This window comes from Chiloscyllium punctatum, chromosome 17, assembly GCF_047496795.1.
Source record: "Chiloscyllium punctatum isolate Juve2018m chromosome 17, sChiPun1.3, whole genome shotgun sequence".
NCBI lineage: Eukaryota > Metazoa > Chordata > Chondrichthyes > Orectolobiformes > Hemiscylliidae > Chiloscyllium > Chiloscyllium punctatum.
The window spans coordinates 68,348,805-68,368,878 of NC_092755.1; the positions used below are offsets into that span (position 1 = coordinate 68,348,805).

The 20,074-nt window shown below is 39.9% G+C and overlaps 1 protein-coding gene across 2 annotated transcripts in view; it reads left to right on the top strand.

The window, feature by feature from the left end:
- The window catches only part of ddx54 (DEAD (Asp-Glu-Ala-Asp) box polypeptide 54), a 51,163-nt gene that overhangs the window by 15,544 nt on the left and 15,545 nt on the right, over window positions 1-20,074 (top strand). For both annotated transcript variants that reach the window (XM_072587364.1, XM_072587365.1), the window contains exons 4-12: window positions 404-592; window positions 1,470-1,519; window positions 1,623-1,664; window positions 2,976-3,071; window positions 9,026-9,147; window positions 9,734-9,795; window positions 13,445-13,576; window positions 15,056-15,266; window positions 19,513-19,647. In XM_072587364.1, the coding sequence (XP_072443465.1) occupies window positions 404-592; window positions 1,470-1,519; window positions 1,623-1,664; window positions 2,976-3,071; window positions 9,026-9,147; window positions 9,734-9,795; window positions 13,445-13,576; window positions 15,056-15,266; window positions 19,513-19,647 (1,039 nt within the window). The remainder of the gene's footprint in view (window positions 1-403; window positions 593-1,469; window positions 1,520-1,622; window positions 1,665-2,975; window positions 3,072-9,025; window positions 9,148-9,733; window positions 9,796-13,444; window positions 13,577-15,055; window positions 15,267-19,512; window positions 19,648-20,074) is intronic.

Genomic DNA, 20,074 nt, shown 5'->3' on the forward strand with positions numbered 1-20,074 from the left:
TAAATAGATTAATAAAGGTATAAATTTTTACCTCGCATATTTCTTTGCCATCAGCAGAGATAGCAAGCAACAGGCTTGCCCTCAGACCTCTGTTGTTGCTGATCTCGAACTGAGCATAAATGGATGCATAATAGTAGTCATGTTCAAATCCTTTTATAATTTTCAATACACTTTAAAAACTTTGGTACAACATATATTTATTGAAACTGCATCCTCACGGACAGCACAGCTATAATTAACAGCTAAATTTACAGGTTCAGTTTGAGAAACTTGAGCAGCTTAATTTCAATCAAAGAAGTTTTCAGTAGTAGATAAACATGTTTTATATAATGGAAGGGACCCATTCATTATCATACCTTAAACGTTTACTTTGAGGAATTAAAAAACCTGTTCTCTGTTTTAGACTATCCCCGTGATATTGGATGGCAAGGATGTCGTTGCAATGGCACGGACAGGTAGCGGTAAGACTGCAGCATTTCTTATTCCGTTGTTTGAACGACTGAAGGTGCACAATGCTCAGTCAGGAGCAAGAGCTTTAATCCTTACTCCAACCAGAGAACTGGCGTTACAAACCATGAAGTTCACTAAAGAGGTAAAATGCTAACTTATGGTTTATGTATTCAAGAAATATAGATTCAGTTTAAAATAAAGCAAGCATGGAACCAGCCTAATTGGTTCCAAAATAATTTGTTGCCTTCTTATAATAATAGACAATAGGAATTGTTTAGTGTTTTTAGGAACAATTTTGAAATCCTTTCGTTCCAGTATGATTTATATTCTTACTAGCACTGTGCAATTATATTTGGGTAAATAATGGACGTGTGCTTTATCTTTTAGCATTCTTATGGTTATTCTCTGTTTAAGCTTCATGATACAAGGCAAGCCAATAAGACATTGAGCATTAGGAAAAGCATGCTAATAATGGTGTTTAACAAAATAAATTATGAACTTCTCAAACATGTTAATTCACATAAGAGAAAAGCGGACTTGCATTTAAGTTCACTGTGTTACCTCAAAGTGCTTTAAAGCCAAAGGTATTACTGTTGTAATTCAGGAAATGTAATTTGTCAAAAAATAAAAGAATAACTGTTTATACCACATCTTACCACAAGTCTCAACTATTCCAAACTGATTCACAATCAGTTGATTGTATACTTTTGAATTACAATCACTGTTTCAAATATCATAAAATATAACTAGACAAGACTTGGATGGAGTTATACTACTGAACTCCACCATGTCCTATTCCTGGTTCCTCACTTCAGGACAGTTTACCTTGATACATTATGATAGCTGTTACATTTTAATGTTATTTTTAACTGATAATTCTGAAGAATAAGTTTGTATATGCACTGATTCAATTAATACTCAATTTTATTTTTCAAAGTAACATTACTCTAAACTTGAACAGAAAAAAACATGCATAACTGTACACCAATGATTTTCTGTTCTGTTGTCTTGATTTGCAGCTGGGAAAGTTTTCTGGCTTCAAAACAGCTTTAATCTTGGGTGGAGACAAGTGAGTACATTTTTGTGTGATAATTTGTGGTCTTTATAGTGTAGCTCTTTTGAACCAAGAAAAGCCAAGAATGTAATGGGATGTGTGGTACTATTTCTTTCAGAATGGAGGATCAGTTTGAAGCACTGCACGAAAACCCTGACATGTAAGTTAACACTTTACTTAAAACTTATTTGATAATGCTGAACCACTTGAGAATGATTCCTTGAATTTGGTTAATTTTTAAATTTGTTCAAAACTGTGTCATACAAAATGTGATGCAATATTGCTTTGTTTGGTGTATTATGAACATGTTGAGCTGCTTGAAATTCAATTTAAAATATCTCCCACAAAGCGGTTGGGATCAGTTTAAAATTCTGTAACCATCTTTCATAGAAATATACTCTCCTCAAGAAAAAAAAACAGTTTAACATTTGTTGGAATAGGATAATAGGCCAGTAGAAATACTGAGTTATTAATGCTGTCCCTTTGGTTCCTTTTGGGTGGGTGGAGGAGAGCAATAATGGAATTTGTCATTTTTTGGTAACTCAAGACAGCTTAATGATGCTGTGTGTTGGAGCTTGTGAACTCAGGCTTACTTCATGTCTGTTCCTCATAGTTAGCTAGGTAGAGACTTTATTTTTTCCATTTGTGGAGAAAAATTATGCATGGTGGTCTCTAGTCCTCCTGTGACGTTCTTATCTTTTGCAACCAAAGTAATTTTGTAACAGTACTTCGAAAATTAGGAATTACCTAAGCATAATGATGGAAAGTAATTCTTAAGATCTATTTCTAGGTTTTCTAAATTATTTCTATCCTATGATTGGTAAATATAGGCCACTACAAAGTCATGTCACTTGTTTCAGTAGCAAGTCATATAAACCTCCATTTATAATGTTATTTTGAAAGCAACTAGTGTGGTTTGATGTACTTGATACATGACCCTTGCATTTTTAAAGCACACTAGTACTTTTTGAAGTGTAGCCACTATTGCGTGTAGGAAACACAGCAACTATCTTTCCTGTAGCAAGCTGTCAGAAATGGTGATATGACAAAGACCAGATAATCTGTTTTTGATATGATGGAAAAGTGATGTTGATTTGAGGAATGGATATTTGACGGTGTTCCAAGAAATACCTTCCTGGTCATTTCAAGTAATGCTGTGGATTTTTATTTACACCTGTTTGAGGGGTAGCCATGTCACTTTTTAAAAAAAAAGTCTCCCTAGTTTTTGAATGCAGGGATGGGACAGTAAAATCATTTCATATACTGAAACATGCAAGTACCTATATCACAGCCTGGTTATGTGAATACTAGACTAATTACCACTAGGACTCTTTGCTGAGAGTTTAATCATTACCAGTGAATGCCAAATATGCAAACATTGAATGAACAACTGCCATACTGAATTATGTGTATCAAAAATGTTTTGATAAAGATTTATAACCTGTTTTTGACCTGTTTGTTCATCTTGCAGAATAATTGGTACACCAGGTCGTTTAATGCATATAGTTGTGGAAATGAACTTAAAGCTGCAGAACGTTGAATATGTGGTCTTTGATGAAGCAGACAGGTAAGTTGGTACCAGTAGCACTTCCCATTATTATTGTTTAGTAATATTGCAGATATTTGTCAATATAGTGTCTATTTCTTTTTAATCCCTTGTGGGATGTGAACATCACTAACTAGGCCAGCATTTATTATCAATTCTTGATTGCGTTCAAGAAAGCAGTGGTGATCTTCCTTTTGAATCACTGCAGTTGTTGGGTTATTGGTACACCCACAGTCAGGTTAGGAAGGAGATCTTGCATCACTGAAGGTGTGGTAATATAGTTTCAGTTCAGAGTAGTGTATAGCTTGAAGGGGGACTTGGAGATGGGGCACATTGCAATTTATCTGCTGCCCTGACTATCTGAGTAGGAGAGGATGCAGGTTTGGAAGGTGCAATCGGAGGACACTGGATGACTTGCTGTAGTACAGTCTATTGATGGTATGCTGCTGCCAGAGTGGTGAAAGGAGTGAATGTTAAGTGATACTGGGGTGTCAAACATGCAAGCTGCTTTGTTCTGAACGATGTTGGGCATCTTTATTACTGCTGGAGCTGCTCCCATTCGGACAAGTGGAGAGTATTCTCTCAAACTCCTGATGTCTGCTTTACTTAAAAGGAAATAGCTCATTACATATAATGTTTTTCGTGGCATCAGAACACCCTAAGACCATTACAATGAATACTTCTGAAATGTAGTCATTGCTGTAATACAGGATCTATGACACACAATTTACATGATGCAATGTCCCACATACAGCAATAAGATAAGCAATAAACCCATCTGGTAAGTGTTGGTTGTGTGATAGCTATAGATAGGATACAAAATTCATTCTGCTTTCCTTGCAGTGATATCATAAAATCATTTTGTTCTGCCTTGAGAAGACAGATTTGGGTTAAGTTTAACATTTCAATAGAAAGATGAGATTTCAACAGTGGAACATTCCATAGCACTGAATTGAAATGTCAGTCCAAAGATTATGGGATTAAGTGGGGTTCTGATCTCAAAGGTAAATTTAGACTGAGCCATTTGAAATTGGTATATTTTGTGAAGCGTGATAACATTTTCAGCTTGAACGACTCTGTTATTTTTACTTAATGTAGCCCACATCCTGAAGGATGATACAATCTTATTATAATTTTTTTATTGATTGTTTAGTTTGTTTTAAATCAAAATTTTCATGTATGAAAGTTCGGTATATATTTGACTTACGTGGTCAAGAAAACTGTAGAAGTTTGGGTTAAAAAAAACAGAAATTTGATCTCAGTATTGATTTGGACAGCTAATCTATCACATCATATATAAGCACATAAGATTGCATCAGGATTGACAACAATATAATAAACATAAGAATGTATTGATCAGAGCCTCGAGTATAGGATTTGGGAGGTCATGTTGCAACTGTATTGGTTAGGCCAGTTTTGGAGTATTGTGTGCAATTCTGGCCTCCCTCCTATTGGAAGGATGTTGTGAAAATCGAAAGGGTTCCGAAGAAATTTACAGGGAACCTCGATTATTCGAACTTAACTGGCAGGCACTATTTCGTTCAGAATATCGATTATTTCGTTAATTGATTAAATGCCTTTACTCTGGGGCTCAGAGTTTTTAAAGTCTGCTCCTTGTCCAAGAGACTGCTGCAGCAGCAACACAGCGTGGGAGGCCCCCAACCCCTTGTCCAACACCGCCCCATCCAACGCTGCCCCCTGCCCTGAATCCCTGCTCACGAACCCATGCAACACAGCCTCCCGCCCCTCAACCCCGTCCAATACAGCCCCCCTGCTCGCGATCCATTGCAACACTGCCCCCACCCCATAACCCTGTCCAACACCGTACACACCCACTCCCTCTCCGGGGCAGCCGGACTGGACACCAATAACAAGACTGCTGCTACTACTACTATCTTTGTGGGTAAGTCTCCAAATAGAGTGTGCTCACACGCGCGCGCATGCACAACATTTTCCTGCAATATTTTGACAAGTTCCACCTTTGCCCTGTACAGGACAATGTTGGTCAGATTATCTGGGGTGCAGGAGTCCAGAACTAGAGGACATAGGGTGTGAGGGGAAAGATTTAAAAGGGACCTAAAGGGCAACTTTTTCACACACAGGTTGGTGCATGTATGGAATGAGCTGCCAGAGGAAGTGGTGGAGGCTAGTACAATTACAACATTTTAAGAGGCATCTAGTTGGGTATATGAATACGGGCCAAGTGCTGGCAAATAGGACTAGATTAATTTAGGATATCTGGTTGTTAAGTTCTTTTTCCTGAGATTCATACACACTTGATGCAACTGCAATATGCCAACAACAACCAAACAGTGTTTAAGCAAATACAGTACAAGCTGTGGAGAAACTCTTAACATTCTTCGCCATGCTTACGAAGCATGTCGAGGGGTCTCCCTGAACAAAGGAAACAGTTCTTCCTTTATATGCAATCTTTACATCACAGTCAGTAATGCCCACAAGACAACCCCCAGTCACTCCCTCACAGCCACATGCCCAAGACACAATGCAGTGACCTAATCATCTCCAGAAACAATATAATGTCAATCGTCCCTTAATGGTCAAATCCTTTGCAAATCATTTTTATTAACTACAGGGAGTAGTCAAAATTCCAATTGTAATATTTTTATTGATTTTGAATAGGGTGATGATGCAAACCTAAATTATTTCTGAATAATAGGAGATGGCTGTGTAAATGGTTCTGAATGGCAAATGTTGAGAATGTAAATTCACTTATCTGTAGATCAGAGATATCCCACTCTGCCCCCAGGGCATTCAATTTCTTGCAGGTCACCAGAGCAAATTAACTCTTTAATATCACATGGTCAGCATAGATGAGTTGAACTGAAGGGTCTGTTTCTGTGTTGTACATTTCTATGACTATGACGATAAGAAGCCACATTCATATACCACATTCTAGCATTTTAGGTCACCCCAAACACATGTAAAATGCTAGTGGTTTAAACTATCTTTGAGTCAGATTGTATTTCTTAATGTGGTAAATGAAAACAAATAAATGGTCTTCAAGTTTGTGAGAAGATTTGTAGCTCGGGTGCTCGTTGTTATGGTTCTGTTCGCCGTGCTGGGAATTTGTGTTGCAGACGATTCGTCCCCTGTCTCGGTGACATCCTCAGTGCTTGGGAGCCTCCTTTGAAGCGCTTCTGTGATCTTTCCTCTGGCATTTGTAGTGGTTTGAATCTGCCACTTCCGGTTGTCAGTTCCAGCTGTCCGTTGCAGTGGCCGCTATATTGGGTCCAGATCAATGTGCTTATTGAATGAATCTGTGGATGAGTGCCATGCCTCTAGGAATTCCCTGGCTGTTCTCTGTTTGGCTTGTCCTATAATAGTGGTGTTGTCCCAGTCGAATTCATGTTGCTTGTCATCTGTGTGTGTGGCTACTAAGGATAGCTGGTCGTGTCGTTTCGTGGCTAGTTGGTGTTCATGGATGCGGATCATTAACTGTCTTCCTGTTTGTCCGATGTAGTGTTTTGTGCAGTCCTTGCATGAGATTTTGTACACTACATTGGTTTTGCTCATGCTGGGTATCGGGTCCTTCGTTCTGGTGAGTTGTTGTCTGAGCGTGGCTGTTGGTTTGTGTGCTGTTGATCCTAGTGGTCGCAGTAGTCTGGCTGTCAGTTTGGAAATGCTCCTGATGTATGATAGTGTGGCTAGTCCTTTGGGTTGTGGCATGTCTTCGTTCCGTTGTTTTTCCCTTAGGCATCTGTTGATGAAATTGCGTGGGTATCCGTTTTTGGTGAATACATTGTATAGGTGTTCTTCTTCCTCTTTTTGCAGTTCTGGTGTATTGCAGTGTGTTGTGGCTCTTTTGAATAGTATCTTGATGCAACTTCTTTTGTGTGTGTTGGGGTGGTTGCTTTCGTAGTTCAGGACTTGGTCTGTGTGAGTGGCTTTCCTGTGGGACTCCTCCACAGATTCAATCAATAAGCACATCGATCTGGACCCAATATACCAGCCACTGCAACGGACAGCTGGAACTGACAACCGGAAGCAGCAGATTCAAACCACTACAAATGCCGGAGGAAAGATCACAGAAGCGCTTCATAGGAGGCTCCCAAGCACTAAGGATGTCACCGAGACAGGGGACGAATCGTCTGCAACACAAATTCCCAGCCCGGCGAACAGAACCACAACAAATAAATGGTCTTTTGTTTGTTGCTTGTGTTTTGGAGTTTATTTCACAGATACATAATGACGTTCAGTCCAATTTTCGTATTATGCACTTATTAACTGATTTTGATTTTTGAGATGGAATTGTTATAATGAGCCAATGCCTTATGCAAGTGGATATGCATTTTGAAATTGATTAGATTTGATGAATTTTTGAATCCATCCTAGGGCATGGATATCACTGGAAAGTCCTGCATTTGTTGAGGTGATTGCTTTCCCATATAGATGCCACGTTTATCCACCTAGAGACTGGAGGGTGCAGTGTTGTGAAGTGCTTCTGAAGCATTTCTGACCATTTATTGGGTTGCACTCTGCAGGTAATGTACTGTATAGACGTTGCACATCAATGTGTACAATGAGGGTATGGTAAGTTAAATTAGTGAATGTGCTGTAGATCAAGTGGGGTGTTTATCCTGGATAGCATTGAGATACTTCAAGTTCAGCAAGAATAAATCATGAGTACTATAGTCGTGCAACATAGTCTGGTACAGCAAGAAAAGAAGAGCATACAAGAATGCCAGTCATGTCTTAGTGGCATGTTGGAGACGAGTACTATTATACACATATGCAGGTCCTTGGCCTCCTCCATCGCCAGACCCTGGCCACATGACGCCTGGAGGAAGAGCACCTCATCTTCTGCCTAGGAACTCTCCAACCACACAGGATGAATGTAGATTTCTCCAGCTTCCTCACCCCCCCCCCCCCCCCCACCTTATCTCAGTCCCAACCCCCGGATTCAGCACCGCCCTCTTGACCTGCAATCTTCTTCCCGACCTCTCTGCCCCACCCCCCTCTCCGGCCTATCATCCTCACCTCCTTCCACCTATCGTATTCCCAGTGCCTCTCCCCCCCCCAAATTCCCTCCCCATCTTTTATCTCAGCCCGCTTGGCACACCAGCCTCATTCCTGAAGAAGGGCTTATGCCCGAAACGTCGATTCTCCTGCTCCTCAGATGCTGCCTGGCCTGCTGCGCCTTTCCAGCAACACACTTTTCAACTTCATTATATTTTGTAAGGATCACTGAAGCACAATGATTTGAGCATTTTTTGATAGATAAGTGCTGCCACATTGATTAAGTTGAACAGAGAGACTGTTCAGTCATGCAAGCATTTACGAGTGACCCCTTTTGTAAATGTCCAACAATCCACTTCTTTTGCAAAGAAGTCTTGCTTCACTTGTATGGAATATTGGTGTGACTGTGCTTGAGTGTTGTGGATCATTCTGATCCCCTTGGCTCATGGAGGATATGCTTGCCTTTAAGGGAATGAAGTACAGGTTCACTAAATTGATTCCTGGAGTGGTAGGACAGTTCTGAGGCTGGAAGTATTCTCTGGAGCTTCAAAGAATGAGAAGTGATCTTGTAGAAACTTAGAAAATATTAAAGGGATAGACAGAGTGGCTGTAGAAATGGTATTTCCTCTGGCTCTGAGGTCGAGAACCAAGTTGAAACAGTTTAAATCAACAGCAAGCCATTGGACAGAAATGAGGAAGAACCTCTTAACTCAGATGGTGGTGAATTATTAGAATTCTGTAACCCAGAACACTATGAAATCTCAGTCATTAAGTAAGTTCAAGACAAATTGGTCGAGTTCTAGTTAATGATATCAAGGGATAGGCAGATTGTATGGGAATATGGTGTTGAGTAAATGATCGGTCATGATTCCAGAGTGATGGTGCAGGCTCATGTGGCTGAATAGCCAATTGATTCTCCTTTTGTTCCTATCTATTAGTAGAAATGTTTCCTGACGAAGCACCACTGAATTCTGCTCTGCATTTTTCTTCTGTGCTAGATTATTTGAGATGGGATTTGCTGAGCACTTGCAAGAGATTATCCGAAGGCTGCCTGACTCAAGACAGACTTTGCTGTTTTCAGCTACACTACCGAAGCAGCTGGTGGAGTTTGCACGTGCTGGTAAAGATTTTAGTCTTGTTTTAAAATTGGAGTAGCTTATTTCAGAATTTTCTAAGTACTCTGTTAATGTCCTTCCTGCGAGTTCAATGGTTTACTGATAAAACAGGAATATATTTGAAACAAAAGAACAGTTTGTTGATTGCAGACTAATCTCTGGTTCAGGTAGATAGGACATTGGATAACTAATATGTGAAAGAACAGAAAAATGCTGGTTTCAATGCCCAATCAGCATATACAACACTAGTATATGTTAGGTTAGGAAGTTGAGATTCCACAGGCATTTTTCTGATTTCTGTGTTTGAAAATATACAGGGGAACCTCGATTATCCGAATGAGATGGGCGGGCACTATTTCGTTTGGATAATTGATTATTCAGTTAATCGATTAAATGCCTTTCCCCTGGGGCTCGGAGTTTTTAAAGTCTGCTCCCCATTCAGGAGACAGCAGCAGCAGCACAGCCGGCAAGCCCCCGCCCACAGACACGTTTTGATGATTGATGAGTATGTCCGATTCAGAGATGATGTATTTTCTTTTCAAGTTTAAAAAGTTAATTGATAAAATTAATAGTTTTCTAAAAATCTTGCAGGTTTGACAGAGCCAGTTCTAATCAGACTGGATGTGGATACTAAGCTGAATGATCAGTTGCAGGTAAAAAAAAATTTTTTGTGTGCAAAATAAAAAAATGAACGTCTGCTTAATGTTGTATGTTGTACATCTTTATATTGTGGACAATTGCAGTAAGTACATCTGTGTTGGGCCAGGTCTTCCAAGGAGCATCAAACATCATCTGCTTGCTGCTCCACTGAAAAATTCCCCCAAGTCTCAAAATGTTCCACGTTTCTTCCAGGATCTTCTAAGCTTGGCTTTACCAGAAATGCATAGTGCAGTATCCTTTGAGGAAGTCTGTCAAAATAGAGGTTGAGTTGGGAGGAAAGGGTCTGTATTACCTCCTTTGTGTGTAAACAATATTAGCTAACAAATGGTGCTTTAAATGACCATTTAGATGTTTGTGAATGAATGAGTGGGTGAAAGAGTGAATAAAAGCAGTAGGTATAGGATAAACAGATGTGAGGAAGGTGGGATAGGACTACTAAGTGGAGACTATGAATGATTTAATGAGGTAGGGTAGGTATAGTGGATGAGAAATTAGACTGAAAACACCCAATTCTTCTTCCCAAATTGGTAAATCAGGGTTTTCTAATTTTGATAAGGTTGAAATATGTTCCTAACCCAAACCATCACCACCTCCCTACAAAAACCCATTTTGTGAAGTCAGGTTTTTCTAAAGTCACCAACTGCATTTTTCATGGATTTTTAAACATGTCGGGTAGTTTTAGCATCTTTTTTAAAATTTGAATCACGTTGAAATTGGTGGAGTAAATTTTGCAGTGAGGGCCAGTTCGTTATCTTATCAAAATTGTCACTTTAATTGCTGTTAGAGCCTTTGTGGCAAGAATCATGTATAATTTGTACCCCATCTTACCAGGAACATTTTACTGGAACAATTTGCCACTCTGTAGAGATCCCAGAACTGGCTGACATTCTGGACATCATCATCATATCTCAAAGGCTGGTGTGCATCTGGTCAAGCATTGTCAGTTTGAGCTGTCCTGAAAGGTTCCAGATATTTGCTCTGGACATTATTGCACCTGCCTCCTACCAAGGCTACTGCTCTACCAACCTCAGTAATGCACACATCTTCTCCACTCCACCTCATCCACCCCAAACTGCATTATCTGTCACCATCTGCGCTGCCTACTCAGTTGCTTGGAAAACCTCTATACACGTGCCAACAAGAAATATCAGTGCCACCAATTCTCCTCTTTCATAACATCAGCTTTTCTCTCAGTCCTCGAGGAAAAAAGCCCACAGCAAAACAGAGTCAAGACAGATGTTTTGTTGCTCATCAGTTGTCCCTTGCCTTATGAGCAGATGATTCTTGACTGCTGAAGCAGGCCTTCAATTCAAATCTAAATCAGATCAGAGGCTGCACTTGACCTACTGTGCTGGGATCCCCTGGGTGAAGGTGATCCCCATGATTGGACTAAGGCCTGCTGACAACTGTGTGGCAAGCTTCCTGGCTCTGTCATGGCAAAACCATAGTAATGTGAGCCAGAGGGCAGGAATACTGGAAACGTCATGTAGCCACAGAGTGAGTGATCAGTGTTACAGTCAGCGAAGAACCCAGCGATGTAGACTAATGTAGTCCATCAGCTGGGTGCGTGTCCCTGAGATAAAGCATCTTTATTGCAATATTGCAATCAGAGTAGTAGGTACAGCCTGAAGTGAGGCATTAAAGTGCAGAAGTGTCTTTTAAGTGGATTGGAGATGTACCATGAAGTTTCATAGAGACTGGCATGTGTCAGATGCTAGTGTCTAGACATGAGATGCTGTGGCCATTGGTCATGAGTGTGTGCCCCTGTAATGTTGGTGCCCGGTGTCTAACATGGAAGTCTATTGAAGCAAGCAGTGAGTTGAACTCACTCTGGTTTCTAGGTAAAGTTTTTATGACAGCTGGTTTGTGTGGTGAGTTTAAGATCACCACCGATAATGAGTTGCACTGTTAACAAGCATTTAGCTAGCAACAAAGAGTATCAGTCAGGACCTTGCCATTCCTTGGCAAGAATTTTGCTGTGCTGCTTGAGCAAAGAGGGGAAGTTGTGGTGAGATGGTCTTGATATTGAGATGATCGTCTTTCCCAATTCTAATGCTCATTTTGCCATAGCCCATGTCACTGAGAGCCTGGTAAGATTCTTGCACACTTTTTTTTTCCCCAGAAAGGTTGATAACTACTTCACAAAAATATCACAGGAAAATAAAATATACTTTTATAAATAGACCAAACGGAATGGTTACTTTTCATGTATTGTATGAGTTAAGTGAGAGCGATCCAGAAATGGTCATACAGCTGAAGACAAGATTTTGTGGAGATGTTTTTGGAAGAATACTGGATTAGTGGTGCTGGAAGAGCACAGCAGTTCAGGCAGCATCCAACGAGCAGCGAAAATCGACGTTTCGGGCAAAAGCTTTGTCCTGATGAAGGGCTTTTGCCCGAAACGTCGATTTTCGCTGCTCGTTGGATGCTGTCTGAACTGCTGTGCTCTTCCAGCACCACTAATCCAGTATTCTTCAGTGTATGTATAGTGTCCTATAGTCTAAAGATGAGAAGATTCCAGCTAGAATGTCATTTACTTGTCAAAAAAAATACTGTAAATGTCTACAGCATGGAGGGATTTGGGAGTCATCCTGTTTTCAAAAAAAAATACAAGTTCAGGTAATAGGGAAGGCAAATGGAATGTTAGCTTTTATTTCAGAGGCAATGGCGTATCAAAATAGGGACGTCTTGCTAAAACTATACAAGCTACTAGATGAATCACATCTAGAATACTATGAATAGTTTGGTTCCCTTGTCTAAAAAAGATATACTGGCACTGGAAGAAGTCCAGAGAAGGTTCATGAGGTTGTTCCTGTGTATGGAAGGATTTTCTCATGAGAAGTTGATTGTATTGGCCTGTACTCTGAGGCATCTAGGAAAATAAAAAGTGATCTTGTTGAAAGATATGATCTTAGATGCAGAGAGGTTGTTTTTCCTTCTGCAAGAGTCTAGGACCAGAGGGTGTAGTCTCAAGGGTAAAGGATTGCTAATTTAAGATTGATACAAAAGGAATTTCTTCTGTGAGGATAGTGAATCTGTGGAATCTTTTTTACTACGGAGAACTTTCAAGGCTGTATCTTTCGGAATATTCAAGGCTGAGCTGGAGAGATTTTTAATCAATAAGAGGATCAAAGGTTATGGAGAAAAGACGGTAAAGGAGGTTTGAGGATTATCAAATCAACCTTGACCTCATTGAATGGCAGAGCTCACTCGCTGAACCAAATGGCTTGCTTTTGCTTCTACGTGTTATGATTACCTGCTTCTATTTGGCTTCAGTTTATGATTGTGCTAAAGGTGAAATTGTAAACCATTTCTGATAAATTAAGTATCTAGCTAGTCTGAAGTGTTTGGAAATGCAAGATTGTTACAGCTATAGCTTGCTTTTAAAGATTCTGTTTCTTCAAATCTGTGTGGAATTTGCACGAGTGAAAGCTCGATTTGTCATGGGAGGTAGATGATTAAGAAGTATTGATAAACAGGTGTAAGTTGATCATGGTGTTTCTATTCAATGATGTTAAGAATTAACACTTGATTCATAAACCACTCCTGCTTTTAAGGTCTAGTACTTGATAATTATTTTGGAATAACATGCAGTTAATGCACAAAGATCTGTACTAAAACATTGTATCTGCTATTTTACAGATGGCATTTTTCCATGTCCGGTCTGATGATAAGGCTGCTGTTCTACTTCACTTGATGAGAAATATCATAAAACCTCAAGAGCAGACTGTCATTTTTGTTGCTACCAAACATCATGTGGAATACTTAAAAGAGGTTTGTGTGAAATGGAAAGTGCATAAAACTGTTCAAATAAAATGTTAGCATTGTCAAAAGAACAAAACCATTTCATCATTTCTTAAGGATCCCCATTCATACTAACTTGACAGTATTTAACTTCTGAGCAGAAATTTTGAGTACTGAAACAGTGTTAAGTTTCCAAACATACAACTTAACTCACATCTCTTTCCTCAATACATAACCAGAATAGATGAGTTAATAACTGGGGATATAGTGATGTTGATTATATGAATAATACAATTAATGTCTGATATCATTCTGTGACTTCAAATACTTCCTGTATAATTACTCTGCACAGTTGTTTGGTTTTCCTTCATTGGTACCAGTTATTATTATATTTTCTTAGAACAAAACCACTTGACTTAACGCTATACCCATAGTGATTTATGTTTATAATGGTATCAGAGCATTAATATACTTTTATTTTGAGCTAGTATTCACCAGAATCACAGAATTTTTATATTGCAGGAAGAGTTTATTTGGCTTGTTGCGTCTGTACAATTTTTACAATTGACAAGGTCACTTAGGGCCTCCCTTGCTTGCCTAATTCTGCACACTATTTCATTTTAAATACTGCCTAATTCGCTTTTGAAATCCTTGATTCAATCTGCCTCACTCACACTGTCCCCCTCTAACCACTCATTGGGAAACCTGCTTTTGCAGTTGATTAGTTATGTACCTTGAGTTTTAGGCTACATTTGTAGAATATTGAATCCACAATCACTACCATCTAGAAGGAAAAGGGCAGCAGATAGATGGGAATACCACCTCCTCCAAGCCACTCACCATCCAGACTTGGAAACTTACAACCATTCCTTCAGTGTTGCTGGGTCAAAATCAAGAAACTCCTTTCCCCCTGCTATAATATATAGTTGTACCTGTAACAAGTGCACTTGTAATGCTTTGAGAAGGCAGCTCAGCCACCACCTTCTCAAAAGCAACTAGCCTTGGACAATAAATGTTGGCCCAACCAGCAGCGTCCATATCTTGTGTCTGAATTTTTTAAAAAAAGGTTTGACCAATTTGAGGTGGTGGCAGCATAATGTGAAGTGTGCTGATAATATTATGATTTTATCTGAGCTTGTCCCTGGCTGCAATTCAGACATATAAATTTCCAAATGCTGTGAGATGACTCCTGCATGTTGCTTTTGTCACTTGGTTTTTGTTTGTTTGGCTGTCTTATGGGATCTTTCACCTGAATTATATTATAACTTTATGTTAACACAAAAGTCTCAGTGGTATATTTATAGTGAAAATTGGAAAGCCTACTTTCATCCATCAGCTGTGGTGAAGAGTCATCAGACTTGAAATGGTAATGTTTTCTTTCCCCTTAGATGCTGAAAGACCTTTATTTTGATTTGTTTATTTCCAGTATGTAATTTGTTTTGTAGGTATGCGTTATCGTATTTTCATGACTATTGTGACTGTTTATTTACAATTTTTTGTTTCTCCCAGCTCTTAACCAGACAGGGTATTGACTGTTCATACAGCTACAGTGCTCTTGACCAAACAGCAAGAAAAATCAACATTGGGAAATTTGTCCACAGAAAGTGTATGGTGATGATCGTCACTGACATTGCAGCTCGTGGTATTGATATTCCCATGCTAGATAATGTAATAAACTACAACTTTCCATCCAAAGCAAAACTTTTCTTACATAGAGTTGGTAAGCAAATTTAAAGTTTCTAAATCTGAGAGAATTGGCTTTAAAATTTACTGGTGTGATGGGAAGACAAAGTTGGGATTCATGCAATGAGTTATTTGCACCCTGCAAATTAGGACCAATTTGAGGGCCCACGTGTTCTATTTCTATTGATTTTCAAAAAAATAATCTTTTGTGCTGATTAAAGCTGGGAAAAAACTGTCTGGATATTAGTTCACATTAAGAGGCAGGACACTTCATAACAGCCAGAAATTATGTTGAATATTTTAAGAAAGCTGCCTCAAATGTGCAGATGTTTTATAATTTGAATCCATTTTACCTTTGATTTTTATCTTGGATTTTATGGACTATTAAGTAATCTTGCCCACAATGTTTCAGATGTTCGTTGGTTTTAAACTTTAAGTAATGATTGTCTCTGTAAGTTGCAGCAACTGTGCATGCTGCAGAGCCTTTATAAAACAAATTAAAGCCAAGAATGTTGTGGTTCTGTTCGCCGAGCTGGGAATTTGTCTTGCAAAAGTTTTGTCCCCTGTCTAGGTGACATTCTCAGTGCTTGGGAGCCTCCTGTGAAGCGCTTCTGTGCTGTTTTCTCCGGTATTTATAGTGGCCTGTCTCTGCTGCTTCCAGTTGTCAGTTCGAGCTGTCCACTGCAGTGGCCGGTATATTGGGTCCAGGTCGATGTGTTTGTTGATAGAGTCTGTGGACGAGTGCCATGCCTCTAGGAATTCCCTGGCTGTTCTCTTTTTGGCTTGCCCTATAATGGTAGTGTTGTCCCAGTCGAATTCATGTTGCTTGTCGTCTGTGTGTGTGGCTACTAAGGATAGCTGGTTGTGTCGTTTCATGGCTAGTTGGTGTTCGTGTACACGGATCGTTGACTATCTTCCTGTTTGTCCGATGTAGTGTTTTGTGCAGTCCTTGCATGAGATTTTGTACACTACATTAGTTTTGCTTATGTTGGGTATCGGGTCCTTTGTTCTGGTGAGTTGTTGTCTGAGCGTGGCTGTTGGTTTGTGTGCTGTTATGAGTCCTAGTGGTTGCAGTAGTCTGGCTGTCAGTTCAGAAATGCTCCTGATGTATGGTAGTGTGGCTAGTTCTTTGGGTTGCGGCATGTCCTCATTCCGTTGTCTCTCCCTTAGGCATCTGTTGATGAAATTGCGAGGGTATCCATTTTTGGCGAATACTTTGTTTCGGTGTTCCTCTTCCTCTTTTTGTGCTGCAGTGTGTTGTGGCCCTTTTGAATAGTGTCCTGATGCAACTTCGTTTGTGTGTGTTGGGGTGGTTGCTTTCATAGTTTAGGATTTGGTCTGTGTGTGTGGCTTTCCTGTAAACCTTTGTGGTGAATTCTCCGTTCGGTGTTCTCTGTACCATCACGTCTAGGAATGGGAGTTGGTTGTCCTTTTCTTCCTCTCTAGTGAATCGGATTCCTGTGAGTGTGATATTGATGATCTGGTGTGTGTTCTCTATTTCTGTGTTTTTAATTATTACAAAGGTGTCATCCACGTATCTGACCCAAAGTTTGGGTTGAAGTTGTAGTAAGACGGTTTGTTCTAACCTTTGCACTACTGCTTCTGCTATGAGTCCAGAGATCGGTGAGCCCATGGGTGTTCCGTTGATTTGTTCGTATATTTGGTTATTGAATGTGAAGTGTGTTGTGAGGCACAAGGCAGGAATCAGGAATGGACCCGGACCATAGAACAGGCCATCACCATAGGACAGAACAGGACCACATACCGCAAAAAAAAACGGCACTAAAAGAAAAAATGGCCAAACTAACACACAAAGAAGAGGACACCACAACACACACCTAGGTTAAAAACCTCTCCCACAGACAGCTCACAGACACGGAAAGAACAATACTGGCCAAGGGACTCAACTACAACCACAGGGACGCCAAGACAGCAGACTTCCTAGCAGCACTAGAATGCACACTCAGGAACAATGGACTGACAGAAGAGACACAACGAACTGTGAGACAAAGTATCATACCGCTGATAACAAGAAAAAAACAACACATAACCTCAACACCAAGGAGAGGGAAGCACTAAAATCACTAAGAAACGATAAGAACATAATTATACTACCAGCAGACAAAGGCAGAATGACGGTCATCTTGGACAAAGCAGAGTACATGCAAAAAGCACCACAACTACTTGCAGATACCAACACCTACCAAAAGAGGGAGTTTGACCCCACCCCACAGCTCACCAATAGGATAAACAACACACTGAGGAATCTACAAAAAAAACGGACAGATAACCAGGTCTGACCTACAAAGAATGAAACCTGAAAGCAACAACACCCCCAGATTCTATGGACTACACAAAGTGCACAAACCAGACATCCCACTCAGACCCATAGTATCACTACCAGGGACACCATCACACAAACTGGCCAAAGAACTACAGCAGAAACTGAAACACCTGATTAGCGGATCCAGACAATCTATACAATCGACACAGGAATTCTTGGACATCATCAGAAATATACACATAGACAAGGAAGAAACTATGATCTCATTCGATGTAACGGCACTGTTCACCTCCATCGACAAAACACTAGCCAAAGAAACAATAGCCAACCTGCTGGATAGACATAACAGACAACAGGACGTTGAACCTATCAACAAAGACGGCATACTTAAACTACTGGACTTGTGCCTCACAACACACTTCACATTCAATAACCAAATATACGAACAAATCAACGGAACACCCATGGGCTCACCGATCTCTGGACTCATAGCAGAAGCAGTAATGCAAAGGTTAGAACAAACCGTCTTACTACAACTTCAACCCAAACTTTGGGTCAGATACGTGGATGACACCTTTGTAATAATTAAAAACACAGAAATAGAGAACACACACCAGATCATCAATATCACACTCACAGGAATCCGATTCACTAGAGAGGAAGAAAAGGACCACCAACACCCATTCCTAGACGTGATGGTATAGAGAACACCGAACGGAGAATTCACCACAAAGGTTTACAGGAAAGCCACACACACAGACCAAGTCCTAAACTATGAAAGCAACCACCCCAACACACACAAACGAAGTTGCATCAGGACACTATTCAAAAGGGCCACAACACACTGCAGCACAGCAGAACTACAAAAAGAGGAAGAGGAACACCGAAACAAAGTATTCGCCAAAAATGGATACCCTCGCAATTTCATCAACAGATGCCTAAGGGAGAGACAACGGAACGAGGACATGCCGCAACCCAAAGGACTAGCCACACTACCATACATCAGGAGCATTTCTGAACTGACAGCCAGACTACTGCGACCACTAGGACTCATAACAGCACACAAACCAACAGCCACGCTCAGACAACAACTCACCAGAACAAAGGACCCGATACCCAACATGAGCAAAACTAATGTAGTGTACAAAATCTCATGCAAGGACTGCACAAAACACTACATCGGACAAACAGGAAGATAGTTAACGATCCGTATACACGAACACCAACTAGCCACGAAACGACACGACCAGCTATCCTTAGTAGCCACACACACAGACGACAAGCAACATGAATTCGACTGGGACAACACTACCATTATAGGGCAAGCCAAACAGAGAACAGCCAGGGAATTCCTAGAGGCATGGCACTCGTCCACAGACTCTATCAACAAACACATCGACCTGGACCCAATATACCGGCCACTGCAGTGGACAGCTCGAACTGACAACCGGAAGCAGCAGAGACAGGCCACTATAAATACCGGAGAAAACAGCACAGAAGCGCTTCACAGGAGGCTCTCAAGCACTGAGGATGTCACCTAGACAGGGGACGAAACGTTTGCAAGACCAATTCCCAGCTCGGCGAACAGAACCACAACAACGAGCACCCGAGCTACAAATCTTCTACCAAACTTTTAAAGCCAAGAATATTGTGAATATTTTAAATACATATTTTGTGTTAGTTTATCGTAAACAGTACTTATATGTTTGTTAAATACTAGGGCAAAAAAAGCATGTATAATTGTGATGGAATTAGAATGTTTAATTTATATATACCTCATTTAAGTTGTAGTGTGAAGAAGTTTCTCAATGTGAAGGATTCAACATACTGTAGTATCAATAATCATTGATAAATATACTGGTTTTTATGTATGTAGATTATTCTAGTTCTTTATTGTGGACTAAATTTTCTATTTGTTGGAACATACTTTAAGATGACGACATAGTTTATAAACAATATTGCTAACAGCAGATGTATAAAATTGTGAATTGTGGATCAGGTCGAGTAGCCAGAGCTGGGAGAAGTGGTACGGCTTACTCGTTGGTAGCCCTGGATGAAATTCCATATGTTTACGATTTACATTTGTTTCTCGGAAGACCTCTCAAATTTGCAAGCCAAGCTGAGAATTCTGAAGGTAATCTGTGTTTTAGATATCTACGTTGTTTAGGCATTGTGGTTAAATGCGTTATGTTTTATTAAATTCTACTCTAGTGAACCTATAGTGCATGGCTTTTAAACTAAACTTTAGACTTACTTATTCTACTGTTATTTCAACTGCAATTTAGAAAGGTGGCAATAAGTAATTTTATTTGCTTTGGAAAATGCACATTTAGTCTTTCAGGTACTGATTTGGCTAAACTAATTTTGGTTAAAAAAAATCTCAACTGTCTTCTGTAAAATATGGGCCATGTGACATTGAGACATTGATCTTACAGCATTCTCCAAAACACTATCTAGAACTTACAAGAAATGTTACATTAATAACAAATTTGAACTTGAAGCTAAACAAATTGGACCAGTAATTCCAATTTCATAAAAGCTATGATATTTTCTTTCAAAGT